The 14,938-nt window shown below is 42.3% G+C and overlaps 1 protein-coding gene across 10 annotated transcripts in view; it reads left to right on the forward strand.

The window, feature by feature from the left end:
• The window catches only part of LOC143135426 (NACHT, LRR and PYD domains-containing protein 3-like), a 331,615-nt gene extending 328,268 nt beyond the window's left edge, over positions 1–3,347 (forward strand). For all 10 annotated transcript variants that reach the window (XM_076296094.1, XM_076296131.1, XM_076296119.1 and 7 more), the window contains one exon: positions 1,717–3,347. In XM_076296094.1, the coding sequence (XP_076152209.1) occupies positions 1,717–2,270 (554 nt within the window). In that variant the 3' untranslated portion in view covers positions 2,271–3,347. The remainder of the gene's footprint in view (positions 1–1,716) is intronic.
• The last annotated feature ends 11,591 nt before the right edge of the window (positions 3,348–14,938 follow it).

The following is a 14,938-nucleotide window of genomic DNA, read 5'->3' on the forward strand; positions in this document are numbered from 1 at the left end:
TTTTTCATACTTATTGACGGTTAAAAATAAGAAAGTGTCTGTAGGGATCATGTAGCCTAACGTTACCAGCCTATAAGGGTAAATCGCGCTGATTTGAAGTTCTACAACTCGTAGTGAGCCGCCACCGCAGCATAGCCTATAGGCACTGGTGCAACGCTTCACTTTCACTTCACTACCATTAAGAAACTGTCACTATGCTTTCATGTGCCACTGCTAGATTATTTCAGGATGACTGCATAGACATAAATCTAGTGAGATCTGTGGATCTGCGTTATATCTTCACAGGCTAATATTCTCACGTAAATAGTTATCTTTTGAATTGGCCCGTAGGCCTGTAGGTATTTTAATCCGGCCCGCGACACGCTGCTATTTAGACCTATGAGGCAGACAGACGGACATCTCCACACCCATTCGTCGTGATGGAATATCTCACAAACTTTACCGTTACAAACCGTATCAGAATAAACAGCAGAACTTACCGAACGCAAAGGTGTAAAGCATTCCCTTATAGAAGTTATAGCCGTTCCCGAGTAATCCGGTTTTGAAATTGAAGCAAATGTCTACACGGTCTCCAACGTTGGGCTTTTGTCATATATGATAAGGCCAAATACAATTTTTTTTTTTTATAATATCGCCTAGATAACTGTACAACCAGAGTTTTTCCAATGTAGTTTCACAAAATGCTAAGCATGCATATTACGTTTCTTAAAGCTGAGCTGTGCTTTAAATTGTTCAGTGCATGATTTCATTACGGGCCAAATTGAAAATAAATGCTAAATGTTAAATATAGCCTTGATACCTGTAAATATTTAAATCAGATGATGTACACTATAGTTAGATCAAGTTGGAGAGTTGGGTTATAGGATGCTCCAGAACTCACACAAACGGAGTCTTAAAGGAGCCACACCACTTTTATGACAAGACACTATAGCATATGAATGTGGTTCTGTTGACCTTTAGTTTTGTTGCTACTGTGCTTGGAGGACAGGTTTAGGGCAAAACTCAGCACATTTTAGTCATATTGCAATAATGCCGATTACCGTAATCATTTTGGGTAGCCTACTATAATCATGATATCACATTTTCATGCCGTTTCTCTAGTGGCTGGTAAAAAAGTTGAGTGGCTGGTAGATTTTGGAATCCACCAGCCACAGTGGCAGGTAGAAAAAATATTTAATTTCCATCCCTGATGTGTGTGTGTATGTGTGTGTGTTCTCATGTTCTCTCCTCTTGTACTGTTCTCTCTCTGAATGTGTGTGTGTGTGTGTGTATGTGTGTGTGTGTGTGTTCTCATGTTCTCTGTGTGTGTTTGTGTGTTCTCATGTTCTCTGTGTGTGTGTGTGTGTGTCTGTGTGTGTGTTCTCATGTTCTCTGTGTGTGTGTGTGTGTGTGTGTGTGTGTGTTCTCTGTGTGTGTGTGTTCTCATGTTCTCTGTAAGTGTGTGTGTGTGTCTGTACTGTTCTCTCTCTGTGTGTGTGTGTGTTCTCATGTTCTCTGTGTGTGTGTGTGTGTGTGTGTTCTCATGTTCTCTGTGTTTTGTGTTTGTGTAGACATGGTGTGTGTGCGTTTGTGTTCTCATGTTCTCTCCTCTTGTACTGTTCTCTCTCTGTATGTGTGTGTGTGTTTGTGTATGTGTGTATGTATGTGTGTGTGTGTTCTCATGTTATCACTGTGCATGTGTGTGTGTGTTCTCATGTTCTCTCCTCTTGTCTGCAGATGCCTGTGATCTCACACTGGACCCAAACACAGCAAACAGAAATCTCTCTCTCTCTGAGGGGAACAGAAAGGTGACACGTGTGAGAGAGCAGCAGCCGTATCCTGAACACCCAGAGAGATTTGACTCCTACAGGTGTCCTCAGGTGTTGTGTAGAGAGGGTCTGACTGGACGCTGCTACTGGGAGGCTGAGTGGAGAGGAGATAAAGGTTATAGAGCTGTTATATCTGTGGCCTATAAAAGCATCAAGAGGAAAGGGGGCAGTGCTGACGTCATAATGGGACGGAATGCCAAGTCCTGGTGTCTGATCTGCTACTCTGATCACAGATACTCTGTCCACCACAATAATAAACGCACTGTCATACCTGCCCCCTCCTCCGGCTCCAGAAGAGTAGGAGTTTACCTGGACTGGCCGGCCGGCACTCTGTCCTTCTACAGCGTCTCCACTGACACACTCACCCACCTGCACACGTTCCACTCCACATTCACTGAGCCCCTCTATCCAGGGTTTAGGGTTGGATATAAATCCTCAGTGTCCCTGCGCAAGATCACATGAGCTCGTCCTCCAACAGGTACATCCACCTGTCACTCTTTCTCTTCTTACCCTCTTTTCTCCTCCACTCTCTCTGTCCGTCTCTCATTCCCCTCCCTTCCTCTCTACCTCTCTGTCCTCTCTCTGTCTCTACTCCCTCTGTTCCTCCCCCTCTCCTCCTCTCTCTTTCATTTGCTCTCTGCCCTCCCTTTCTCATCTCCCTCTCCTCCCTTTCTCTTCTTCCCCTCCTCCCTTTCTCTTCTTCCCCTCCTCCCTTTCCTCTCTCTCTCTCTCTCTACCCTCAGTCTCTGTCCCCCTTTCTTTCTCTTCTCTTCCTCTCTCTCTCATTCTCCTCCATTTTCAGATGTGTGTGTGTGTGTGTGTGTGTGTGTGGTTTGTATGACACTGTCATGTAATACAGGCTTGTAGGCACAAGAAGCTCTTTTACAAACAGTAAAGATTACATTATTTTTGCTTTGCATCAGATTTAATGTTGCCCACTGGCATATCACACACATCAAGCTAATATTTTTGAAGTTGTGTGTGTGTGTGTGTGTGTGTGGTTTTGTATGACACTGGTGTCTATTTAAGTAACTGCCAAAATTTAGACTTAAATTCATCAAGTCAAGACTCTGTGTAACATTCCGCAGTAACCACGTAACCGTAGCAACATCCATTCTGTTGATCTGTGGCCCTGGCAGTGGAGCAGGGCTTGTTGCTATGGCAATAGCTCCAGCTTTGGCCCATAGACTGTATAAAGAACTGCAGGAACACCAGTCACACACTCCTGTTCATACACATGTGTAATGTATGTATGTATGTATATTCAATTATAGACTACCGTTTAATGAAACTAAACAAATGCTGATATTGCTTTCTTTATATTATACTCTTTCCCTAAAATGAATGGTGTGTAGGCTATTATGATAATGTTCCAGCAACAACAATATGATGTATTCTGTTCTCCCTAAAGTATAGTTATTTGCTGAATTATCTTTGAAAAATGATTTGCTGATCGGAGGTGTCAGTGTTTTTATATGTGTTGACATAGAAAAAAACATGCTTGCTTGTTGCTTGTTTTTCAGAATAAAATATGTAAATAAAATGTTTCTGACTTTAAAAATGTCTAAATAAAGATTCTGAAAGGAGATTTAATGAACCTGTTGTCATTTTATTTGTTTCATTGTTTTTTATGCCATAACAAAACAGAGTATGTGATTTTTATTTTGTGATTTTTTTTTTCCTTCAAACTTCCTTTTTCTGTAGTTGGACATGGCATGCATTGACCACCACGGCCATCTCTCCATTCAGTGCAACACTGTAACAGATTGGTGTATTGCAGTAGTATAACTCAAAAAACACGTTCATTTTGATTAATTGATCATAGAAATATTAATGCGTTAAAAAAAAAAGCTGATTAATCACATTTTCAAAGTGACATTTTGACACAGTGCAGTCTGGCTATCAATGATTGAAGGAAGCAGACGCTGACGGGAGCATCAATCAAGTCAAGTCTGAAGTATCACCAGAGAATTTGTAATAGGTAGTCGGGCTCTGGTATCACCTCAATGCAACTAATCTGAGTAGGGCTACCCAGAAGCGCGCATCATGCTGAACGAACAATGCAACGCAATACGGAGGTACTGTAGGCTACGAGTTAGCACACTGATGGCATGACATGGCCGCCGCCGCCAGTATTGTCAGTAGCCTATTGCCTCTACATTTCAATGTAGTTTTCATACATGACATTACCTAAGATAAAATGCCAACTTCTAGCCTGTTAATTCTGCTGAAATATAGAACTACCCAGCTAGCCACCAAAACATCGTAGGCTACTGTCTTACCTAAATAGGCCTATTTGTTGCGGTAGCCTTATAAATCGCAAACTTCTAGCCTGTCAAATCCCTGACAGACTTATAGCCACCAAACATCGATGTAGGCCTACTGACTTACCTACCGTTTTAACTTGCAAACGTTTAGACTGTCATTCTTTAAAATGTCATAGGCGTAGTGTCTCTTTTCCCCCGTTTTTCCTACTGTTCAATTATGTCTTTTTCTAGTCAACGTTCTATTTCTTATCCTAGACTGCCACCTACTGGTTAGAAAAGGCAACAACCTAGTAATTATGTGAATGAAAATCTACATGTTCACATTTCTAAAATACATCATATCTAATATCAGATGTTATGATTTACAAATCATGTTAACCCTATATATAATTGAAAATAGGTTAAAGATAACATATGAACTGTTGAAGGAGAAAGATTTTTTGAAAAACAATCGCTCCACCTCTTAATTTAAATTTTGCTTGTCCATACATTTGGAAATTTATTACCACCATAATGTTAAACAAATCAATTCCAGAAAACAGTGGACATGTTTAGTGTTTTACAATGTGTGTTGCATCTTGTATCCATTAAAAGAAATTGCTGCATCTTGTCAAGATATTCATTAAGATAAATGTGGAAAAACTTGTATTCAAAGTTGGGAGCTGAATTACCATATGCTTAGTCACACTAAACCTCATAAAAATATCGAATGTGGGAGCTGAATTACCATATGCTTAGTCATACTAAACCTCATAAATATATTGAATGTGGGAAAGGGTTTTTCAGAAATCTCAAAACTCAAAATCCATGCTTGTACACACTGAAGAGAGGTCTTATAAACGTGCTCAGTGTGGAAAACTTTTTCACATAGATCAGCTCTGGTATCCCATAGATGACACACCCTGGAGAGATGTCTCATAAATGTGCCCAGTGTGGAAAAGGATTTTATATGATTTCATATCTTAAATCCCATATGTTGATACACTCTCAAGGGAAGCCTCATAAATGTGCCCGGTGTGGAAAAGGATTTCATATGATTTCATATCTCAAATCCCATATGTTGATACACTCTCGAGGGAAGCTTCATAAATGTGCCCGGTGTGGGAAAGGATTTTATATGATTTCATATCTTAAATCCCATATGTTGATACACTCTCGAGGGAAGCCTCATAAATGTGCCCTGTGTGGATTGCACTTTTCACTTATTTCAAAGCTAGAAGTATTCTGTTTTCAACTTGTATTAAATCCCACATGTCAATACACAGAGAAGCATCATACATGTATTGATTCAGTGTGGAAAAGTTTTTTTTTAATCATTTCATATGATGTGATATGCAAACACAAACTGAAGAGAAGCCTCTTACATGTGACCAGTGTGTCAAGGTTTTCCCACAGATTTCAAATCTTAATATCCATAAGCTGATTCACACTAGAGTCAAGCCTCATGACTGAGCCCTTCACTCAAGTGGCAAGTCTTATAGTGTGAACACTCCGGTTCTTATAGTGTGAATACATTTTAAATATATAAATAAAACACGATTACTCAGTGGAAAAATGATAAGATTATTTACTAACATGCATTTTCAGAATAAGTTGTAAGAAGATTTGTTTCCCATGTGAAGAGGGAAGAGGGTTTGGAAAAGAGATCTTATTGATGTTTGTTTATATCTGTGTAAATATGCAGGAAATGTACTTGTTTTTATGTCTCTGTATGTTTTATTTAATTACATCATATGTTTTCTGATTTATCCTCATGTGTGCATCATTTTGTTGAATAAATATATCTAGAGGTTCCATGGGCCTAATTCAATGAAGCCCATATGAAATGCTCTTGAAGGCTGTTCTGATGGATATTTCAAGTATAAGTATATATACTCTTTTGATCCCGTGAGGGAAATTTGGTCTCTGCATTTATCCCAATCCATATTAGTGAACACACAGTGAGGTGAAGCAAACACTAATCCAAGCGCAGTGAGCTGTCTTCAACAACAGCGGCGCTCAGGGAGCAGTGAGGGGTTATATGCCTTGCTCAAGGGCACTTCAGAAGTGCCCACTGGCTGGGGTTCGAACCGGCAACCCTTCGGTTACAAGTCCAAAGTGCTAACCAGTAGGCCACGGCTGCCCCCAACATTACTGCGTTATTGGAGGTTGAGTCCCGAAATGAAAAAACTGACCAGTGAACTACATCAGTGCCCTTTTTGCCCATATAAGGCAGCAAAGTATATGGTCAGCAACCACTTGAAGGGTCATGTGTCAATCAAGCACAAAGGTAGGCCTACCATCTTGTTTCTTTGTATGTTGAATACAGTGTTTAATTTGATGTCACATCTTTTGGCCCCAATTCTTTATCCCAGTGTATTTAACTAATTTAATTTTATAATATATTGTGTACGTTTTTCTGTTATTCCTCTCTTTCAGAGTTCATCATCATAAAATGTGGACTTCTTTGCCGTCATGCCACACACTACCATTGTTGTTACTGCACTGACACCATACTCAACAGAGCACAATTTATCATGCACCTAGATAATCATAGTCACCTCTGCCTCAAGAGCAGTCTGTTGCCCCATGTTACGGTCTCGTAGATGCTAGGTACTCAGGTAAGGGTTTAACTATGGGCTACACTAGTCTAGGGGCTATCAAACCGTCCTAGCATCCGGAGACCCTAACTTTATGCGTGTGATTTAACGTGGGGGTATGCATGTAAGATGCTAAGCAAGGGCGTCGTAGTGGGGGGACAAGTGGGAATAAATTACCCGGGCCCCAAGTGGGGGGAGGGCCCCTAAGGAGTTGAATTTTATTTTCCTTAATAATAAATAATTTCCTTAATTTAAAGATCTTAATAAATGTTATTAACTAATATAGATGCAAATATTTCGAGTAAATGCATCAGTTGATTTATGTATTAAATTGTGTCCAAGCCAACATTGTTTGAGGGCAGGCACCCTCTCCCTTGCACGAAATGGTTCAGTCCGCCTTCCCCTGCTAGGCGCATTTTTGAAGTAACATTTCATTCTGCCGAAGCGGCAATGCAGACGGTCACGGTGTGAAGATGTCTAAGTCTAAAAGCGCTTTCAGATATAACCTCCGGAGTATATGAGGAGGTTTGTCAAACGGAGGTCCTACCCTTCGGATGATTCAGATATGATGCTAAACTGCGGACCTAATACTGACCTTACACGGACGTATGTGTGAACGACATACACGCACATTAGAACCTCCGTGTGGTTGTCGAGTGAGGGGTGGGGGCTTGTAGAGTTCACAGACATGACGCAGAATATATGCGGCCGCGGCCTGTCACATTTGCTTTTTGTTTACAAAATGTAGCCTAGCCTTATGCATTATGTAGGCTAAAGAAGAGAAATCTATTGCATAGGCTAATACTTGAAGTAGGCTAGTCACGTAAGTGCCCACTTGAAATTGACCTAGCCTACAGTATTTGTATGTGTGCTTCAAATAAACACATTAATCTGTTTTCAACTGTTATGTACCAGAATTAGCTATAGAACCCCAAATCTGGTTTGCGTTGGAGAGAGAGAGCATGCACAAACTTTATGGTAGGCTACCAGCCAATTCAGTAGGCTAACTCAAGCCTTCAAGTTCATACAACGTTTTTAAGCAACAAACAAAATACTAACATTAATAACAGTGAAGTTGTTTGTTTTTTCATGGTTTATTTTTTTCCATAAGCATCCTCTCCCCATGTGTAGCATTTACATCAGCGAGCTCAGCAGGTCATGAAGGCTATCAATGAACAGAAAACCGTGTTGGCTAACAATTTATTAAATACTCCTGTTATTGTCGTCAACGACGTCGCTAGGCTACTGCCTTTTCAGCGCCTTCTGCTTATGATGATTCAGTCTTCTGAATTCGTTTGTCCTTGCCATGCATTTGTAGGCTAACGTGTCTCTAACGTTCCCTTCAGGTGTTCTATCAAAATGTTGTATGCCCTCATGGACAGTAGCTCCGTGATGTCTGCATATTTCCTGGACAGCACTATGCCACTCCATCATAACACTGGCATTTAAGTCAGATCTAAACACATGGACGCACGAAAGAAACGTCACCAACACGCCCTCTCACTAGGTGTGATTTTAACCGCATGTTCTACTCCTCGTTCAGACACAGCACATTTACATAATGTCCGGAGGAAATACTAGGTCGGGGGTAGTATAAACACCGGGTGAATTCGGACTTCCATATGACCGGTTATGTCGTTCAGATATACGGCCCCACCGTTTAACATCGGCAGTACCTCCGGTCTTACACGTATGTCTGAAAGCGCTTTTAAGAAAGCTAAATCCGGTTCCCAGAAAAGAAAAGAGAGGCAAGAAAGGGAGAAAAAAAGAAATGAGGGAAAACAAGTGTTAACAGCCTTCTTTCCCAAGAAAGGTGAGCCCAATGTGAAAGCAATAGTCTACAAATGAAATGAACTCCTGAAGGTTACAAAACACTTCAATACCACCGCGAATCCGCGATTATCAGTGCTAAAACAGCATTAACACAAAATTAGAAATAACATGATGCCTGATTTATAGCCTACCACAACATTTCAATAGCCTACTAATTCGAAAATTATTATGAGCTAATAGCTTAACTTAGTAGGCTCAATGTTATATAGGTTCATGAGGAAAGGCTGTCAAATTAGTAGCAAAGCTAACTTGTGAAACGCATCACACTCAGTTAGCTATAGATAGCTGTTCTCTCAGCCAAAAGTGTTCAATTTGTATAGATAGCTGTTCTCTCAGCCAAAAGTGTTTTCATTCATTTCATGTTCTAGCTTTTAAACATTCTTTTTAAACATAAGAAATTCAGTGAAGTCTTGGGTAATAAGATTATTTTCTGTTATACAGTAGGCTACATATAAGAGTTGTCAGATTAATTCAATGTGTGATTAGATAGTAGGCCTAGTTAGTTGTGAACCTCATGCTTCATGCTTACAGCCGGTGGTTGGTTGGTTGGTTGGGGGGGGCATGGCCACCACTTGTGCATAGGGCCCAGAATTTGGTGCTACGCCCCTGATGCTAAGGGTGTGTGTGTGTGTGTATATATCCCAAGAGAGAAGGCTTACCTCCAGATCAGCGCAAGCCTGGCACCAGTGCCGGTCAGTACAAGCGAGAGATTGTGCGTTCAAGAAGGTGGATGGTGAGAACCTTCAGTTCCCTGTAGGACTCAAGAAACCACGTCCGATGGACACGACGCTGTTTTGGAACTCGCGGCACACGAAGCGGGCAGTCGCAAAGAACCACGAGAGTTCTCTCTCCACCCAGCTTATAATGACACGCCCTAAAGAACCACGAGAGTTCTCTCTCCACCCAGCTTATAATGACACACCCTAAAGAACCACAAGAGTTCTCTCTCCACCCATCTTATAATGACATGCCCTAAAGAGGGCAGCCAGCTTGCCCTGGGGTATTACCCTGGAAATCCAGAGTTTTCGCGAGAGCACAATGGAATTGTCTCTGCGGGACACTCTGGCAATGAGCAATGATGCACGTTACTTTTACCCCAACATTCCAGGGAACCAGCTAAACTGATGAAGACAGCGCTGCAACGTTGGAGGACAGTACACATTGGCCGTAGTGTTATCCGATTGCGTCGAAGTCCGAAATCATTCAGAGTAAACATGGTCTAGTGTTATCCAATTGCGTGCAGTGAGATTTTTAAATGCATGCTTGTTGCCGCCCCTCGAGTTGGGCCATTACATTGTTCTTTGCCAGACCCTTAATCTTTCTAGATTATCAGGGTCTGGATTTTCCAGGCTACTGGGGTATGGGATGTGAACCAGGAATTATGTGCTGTAGTGTCTCAGTGCAGCTCCTAACCTTGAGTTCTGCACTAGCCTACCGCAACACCCCAACACAGCACCCACCTGTGCCTCATGAGCAGTCTGTTGCCCCAACACAGCACCCACCTGTGCCTCATGAGCAGTCTGTTGCCCCAACATAGCACCCACCTGTGCCTCATGAGCAGTCTGTTGCCCCAACACAGCACCCACCTGTGCCTCCTGAGCAGTCTGTTGCCCCAACACAGCACCCACCTGTGCCTCCTGAGCAGTCTGTTGCCCCAACACAGCACCCACCTGTGCCTCATGAGCAGTCTGTTGCCCCAACACAGCACCCACCTGTGCCTCATGAGCAGTCTGTTGCCCCAACATAGCACCCACCTGTGCCTCATGAGCAGTCTGTTGCCCCAACATAGCACCCACCTGTGCCTCATGAGCAGTCTGTTGCCCCAACACAGCACCCACTGAAGTTTGATCCCATCATACAAGGCAGGCCCACAGAGATAGGGACATGTCCACACTGTGATTTAAAATTAGCACAAAAAAAACCCTTAAGTGTCCATCTACAAAGGAAACACTCACATTGCCTTGAACCAGTGACCAAGGAGAGGTTTTTGGCTTCTGAGTGTATAGACACACAAAACAGTGTTTTTGCTGGCCCCAGCCGTGGCGCGACTGGCTGGGGCACCTGCACCGTACGCTGGCGATCTGGGTTCGATTCCCGCCCCGTGGTCCTTTCTGGATCCCACCACGACTCTCTCTCCCATTCACTTCCTGTCATTCTCCACTGTCCTATCTCATTAAAAGGCATTTTAAAAATAATAAAACAGTGTTGTTGCTGTCCAGAAGTCCTTCTCTGGCTCAGCAGCACCTAGTCATGTAGTTAAAAACACTTGGAGACCCACACAAAGGCTACTGTGTGAGAAATGATCAGTGCCGACTCAACACTGATTTTGCACTGAGGTGTGGGATGCTCCCATTCGAGTGTCATCACTTGAGGTCTTTGTTGTACTGCCCACGTGCCACCAACAAAAAAAAAATACTTTAGCAGGTTTGGCGCGGACCGAAAGGCCAGTTTAGAGAGACGGCAGCATGAGGCAGAGAGTCCGTCTGTCCAGCTTACTGTCGGTGGGTCATCCACCAAAACTCGCATATCAGTGTTTGAGCCGGAAGTCTCCTATTATAGTAGACTCGGGAGGGTGGTGACACATTGGGACACAAAGCAAAACAGCAGTGTGGATTAGATGGCAAAGGCTCCAAAATGGATCTGGTCCTGGGACTACGGGACAAGATGTCCACTAGAGTGACTTATAACATTGTATTTGAGAAGGTGTGGGGTGCCTCAGGTGAGTGCAATACTATGGCAATGCAATCTGCTAATATTCTTTATGGCAATGCAATCTGCTAATATTCTTTATGGCAATGCAATCTGCTAATATTCTTTATACGGTATATACAGGATTAGTGATTAATAGCTTCTGTCGTCATACAGGTGGCTGGGCTGTAATAACGTGTGGGGCTGTGTGCTCTGTCAAATTCAACATACGAGCTGAGAGTCCGCGTGATTTCGTGGATCTACTGCTGTCATGGAAACACTTTCCTAACGTCACAGTCTATGACTATGCGAGGGGACTGGCTTTGCATGCTAAAGCAGAGCTCTCCAGAGATGTTCCAACCCTTTGAAGGCCTGTTACTAAATCCCACAAGCGAAAATATCAAGGCAAAGCTCAAATAAATATGCCTTGGTTGAAGTACCCTAGGATGCCAGCTGATGAACATGGCCACCTGATAATGGGGTCTTCAGATCATTTTGCCTTAAGTGAAGTCTTTCATCAAGCAAACAGCAATGATGACAGGGATGTCCTAAGAATAGAGCTTGTGCCTGAGCTTGCAGGTCGCATTAACAGCCAGTGTCTGTAGCAAATAATTACTTCTTAAATATGACAACTCCATCTGCAGAGAAATATATTACTCCATCACACCATGTTGCAAAAAAACAAGGCAATTCAGCCAGATTGTTGAGGCAAATGTGCCCATGCACCTTGACATGAATGGAAGGATCATATTGGGTATGTTTTCTTATGGTTTGTCCTTCTCATATTTGGCTCATATCGTTAATGTTGCGTTACACACGTCATACATTTTCTGCAGCTCCTCCCTCAGAAGTGGTGATAGCTACATCCTCTGCCTGCAGTGAAGCAGAGTGACAAGCAGGAGTGGTGATAGCTACATCCTCTGCCTGCAGTGAAGCAGAGTGACAAGCAGAAGTGCCTGCAGTGTAGGAGAGGAGAGACTCTATGGTGCTGTTTACCTCATAAAGTAAAGTAGGAAAGAGGCCGCACTATGCATACACTATTATTTGCACATACGTGTTTCGGCGTGTGCCTTCTTTAGTGTGCACATAAAAGTGTATATATACACAGTGTGGCCTCTTTCCTACTTTACTTTATGTATTCTAACTATCCAAGCCAGCACTACCAAAAGTAGTAGTTTAAAAGTAGACGCATTGAGTGAAGCCTGCTCCTATCCTCACTTACGCTGTTTACATTATGTCATATATGTTGGTTCTACTTCCTCTAGTGAGATCTCTGTGAGCTGAGAGACTTAACAAGTATCCACAAAAATAATGCCCAACAGAGCATGCTGGGGACAAGAGCTTTAGGACAGCCAGAAACAACAGGTAAAGGTAACAGTTGTGCATACTGTATCAATGAAGTAAGCAAAAACTCTAATGTTTATTACTTCCTTCCCATAGCTAGAGCAGGTCCTGGATAAGACCAAAAATCCAAGGGAACATCTGATATTAGTGAGTACCATGGTGTGTTACTGTGACCTGCCAGTATGTTCTTTAGCATTGTATCAATTTCTCATTTTGTTAGCTATTTATGTATCACTTAAAGTGTAATTCCAGCGAAAATTGATTCCAACCACTACAGAGCTTGGCCCAGCATATGCCACAGCCCCAAATCACAAACAGTGGAGTAGATAGGGGCGGTATGACAAATGCTTTCCAAATAGTATTTTTTTTTAACCAGTATTGTTCAAAACAGCACCAAACCTTATCAGTAGCTTAATTGCTCAGGGTCCCTACACATAAAATGAAGCACCAACAACCTAGTTAGTGAACCCGGAGTTTATCACAGAAGACTGTTAAGAACACTCACCAAACTGTCTCCCTACCAGAAGATTTGTTGCAGAAAACCGTGTGTACTTTGCTTGAGGTAGTTTGGCCAAATATAAGTTAATAACAGACATAAAAACGTTGGAATACTTTGTAAAGTTTGAATAATTTCAAGACAGCAGCCCTATCCTCAGCACCAAAATGTCACGTGAGATCTCACACGTCTATTGCCAGAAATGTCACGTGAGATCTCACACGTCTATTGTCACGTGAGATCTCACACGTCTATTGTCACGTGAGATCTCACACGTCTATTGCCGGAAGGGACTACAGGTAGTCTGGTGTTCAGAGTAGAGGGAGTAAAGCACATGCCTGCAACTTGAAGAAAGACAGGATGGTTTGTGTTTGTTGCAGAACTAGTGAGCGGAGCTGAGTGGTGCGAATATCCCGCTCCTCGCTCAGGTGGCTGTTCACTCGGCCGCTCCTCGCTCAGGTGGCTGTTCACTCGGCCGCTCCTCCGCTCAAATTCACGTCAGACCGCTCTGCTCAATTTCGCTCCCCGCTCCACTTCAAAATCCTCCCACTCCAGTGAAATCGCTCCACGCTTACTCCAATTTAAAAGAGGGAGAAATAATCTACAAGCCGAATTGTCACCTTAGAAAACTTTAATTCCAAAGAACTAAGAGCAACGGCAATGTTACTCATAGGACATTTATTGTAAAAGATAATGCAAGCTTGGCAACATCAATACACATAAGCCTAAAACTAAAGGGATCAGTGGGAATAATTGCCTAATACAGGTTTAGCATCCAAGTTTTACTTTAGCCTACTTGATATGAAGCATATTCAAATTGCTCACGTTTTTCTTTGCTATCCGTAGCACACTCATGTGTCCGCAAAATGTGTCCAAAATTAATCTTTACTCACTGGAACAGTGTCACCACATGATTGTTCTCCTTGGGACAGGCCCTTTTGGAAAACATTGGTATTGACAGGGTTCCCACTCTAGGTCAAATGTAAAATTCCATGACTTCCCTGACTAATTAATTTCCATGACTTATTTACTTTTTAGAGTGGGAGATGAATAAATGGGCATTGAATAAACAAAGTTGGGATACTCAAGGAAGCAGTAAAGCAAATTACCTGCACAAACACAGTTCTGCGTGGAAATATTTCTATTCATGTACTGTATTTCGGCAAGTAATTTTAAACTGCTACAACACAATTCCCTAATATTCCATGACTTTGCCCCAAAATGATCAAATTCCCTGACTTTCCATGTCTGGAATAGACTTTCCAAAATTCCATGATATTCCAGAAATTCCATGACCCTTGGGAACCCTGTATTGAGATGATCAGTCAACTTGAATGCAAGGGTTTTAAACAAATATGTGCAGCATGCTAATGATGCTAAGCGGATTTAATAGTAATTTAGCTAGTTGTCTTCTATGCGTCCTTGCTTTCACGATTGTGAATGTTTTATTTGGATTATGTTGGCCGAGTCACGAGGGAGAGGGAGGGAGAACGAGAGGGGCAATGAGAGGGGGTTTACTTCTATACTGAGAGGGGGTTTACTTCTATACTGTTTTGTAAAGTTGAACACATTTTTGCTGCTGATCTCCAATACTGTAGTCTGGCTCACTCAACACGAGTGTGTGTGTGTGTGTGTGTGTTGTAGTCTGGCTCACTCAACATGTGTGTGTGTGTGTGAGTGTCTCTATGTGTGTGTTGTAGTCTGGCTCACTCAACGTGTGTGTGTGTGTGTGTGTGTGTGTGTGTGTGTGTGTGTGTGTGTGTGTGTGTGTGTTGTAGTCTGGCTCACTCAACATGAGTGTGTGTGTGTCTCTGTGTGTGCACTCTAAACCCAAACTAGTTGTCATTACTAGAAAATTGCGTGGAAACCGATTGCCTTAAACCATTCTAGTTTTTACAAAACATAAAACTAAACATGTTTAGT

Source organism: Alosa pseudoharengus, unplaced genomic scaffold, assembly GCF_046254945.1.
Source record: "Alosa pseudoharengus isolate Yale_2024_CS ecotype anadromous, Long Island Sound unplaced genomic scaffold, YU_APseudo_1.1 YU_APseudo_1.1_scf_1, whole genome shotgun sequence".
NCBI classification, from domain to species: domain Eukaryota; kingdom Metazoa; phylum Chordata; class Actinopteri; order Clupeiformes; family Clupeidae; genus Alosa; species Alosa pseudoharengus.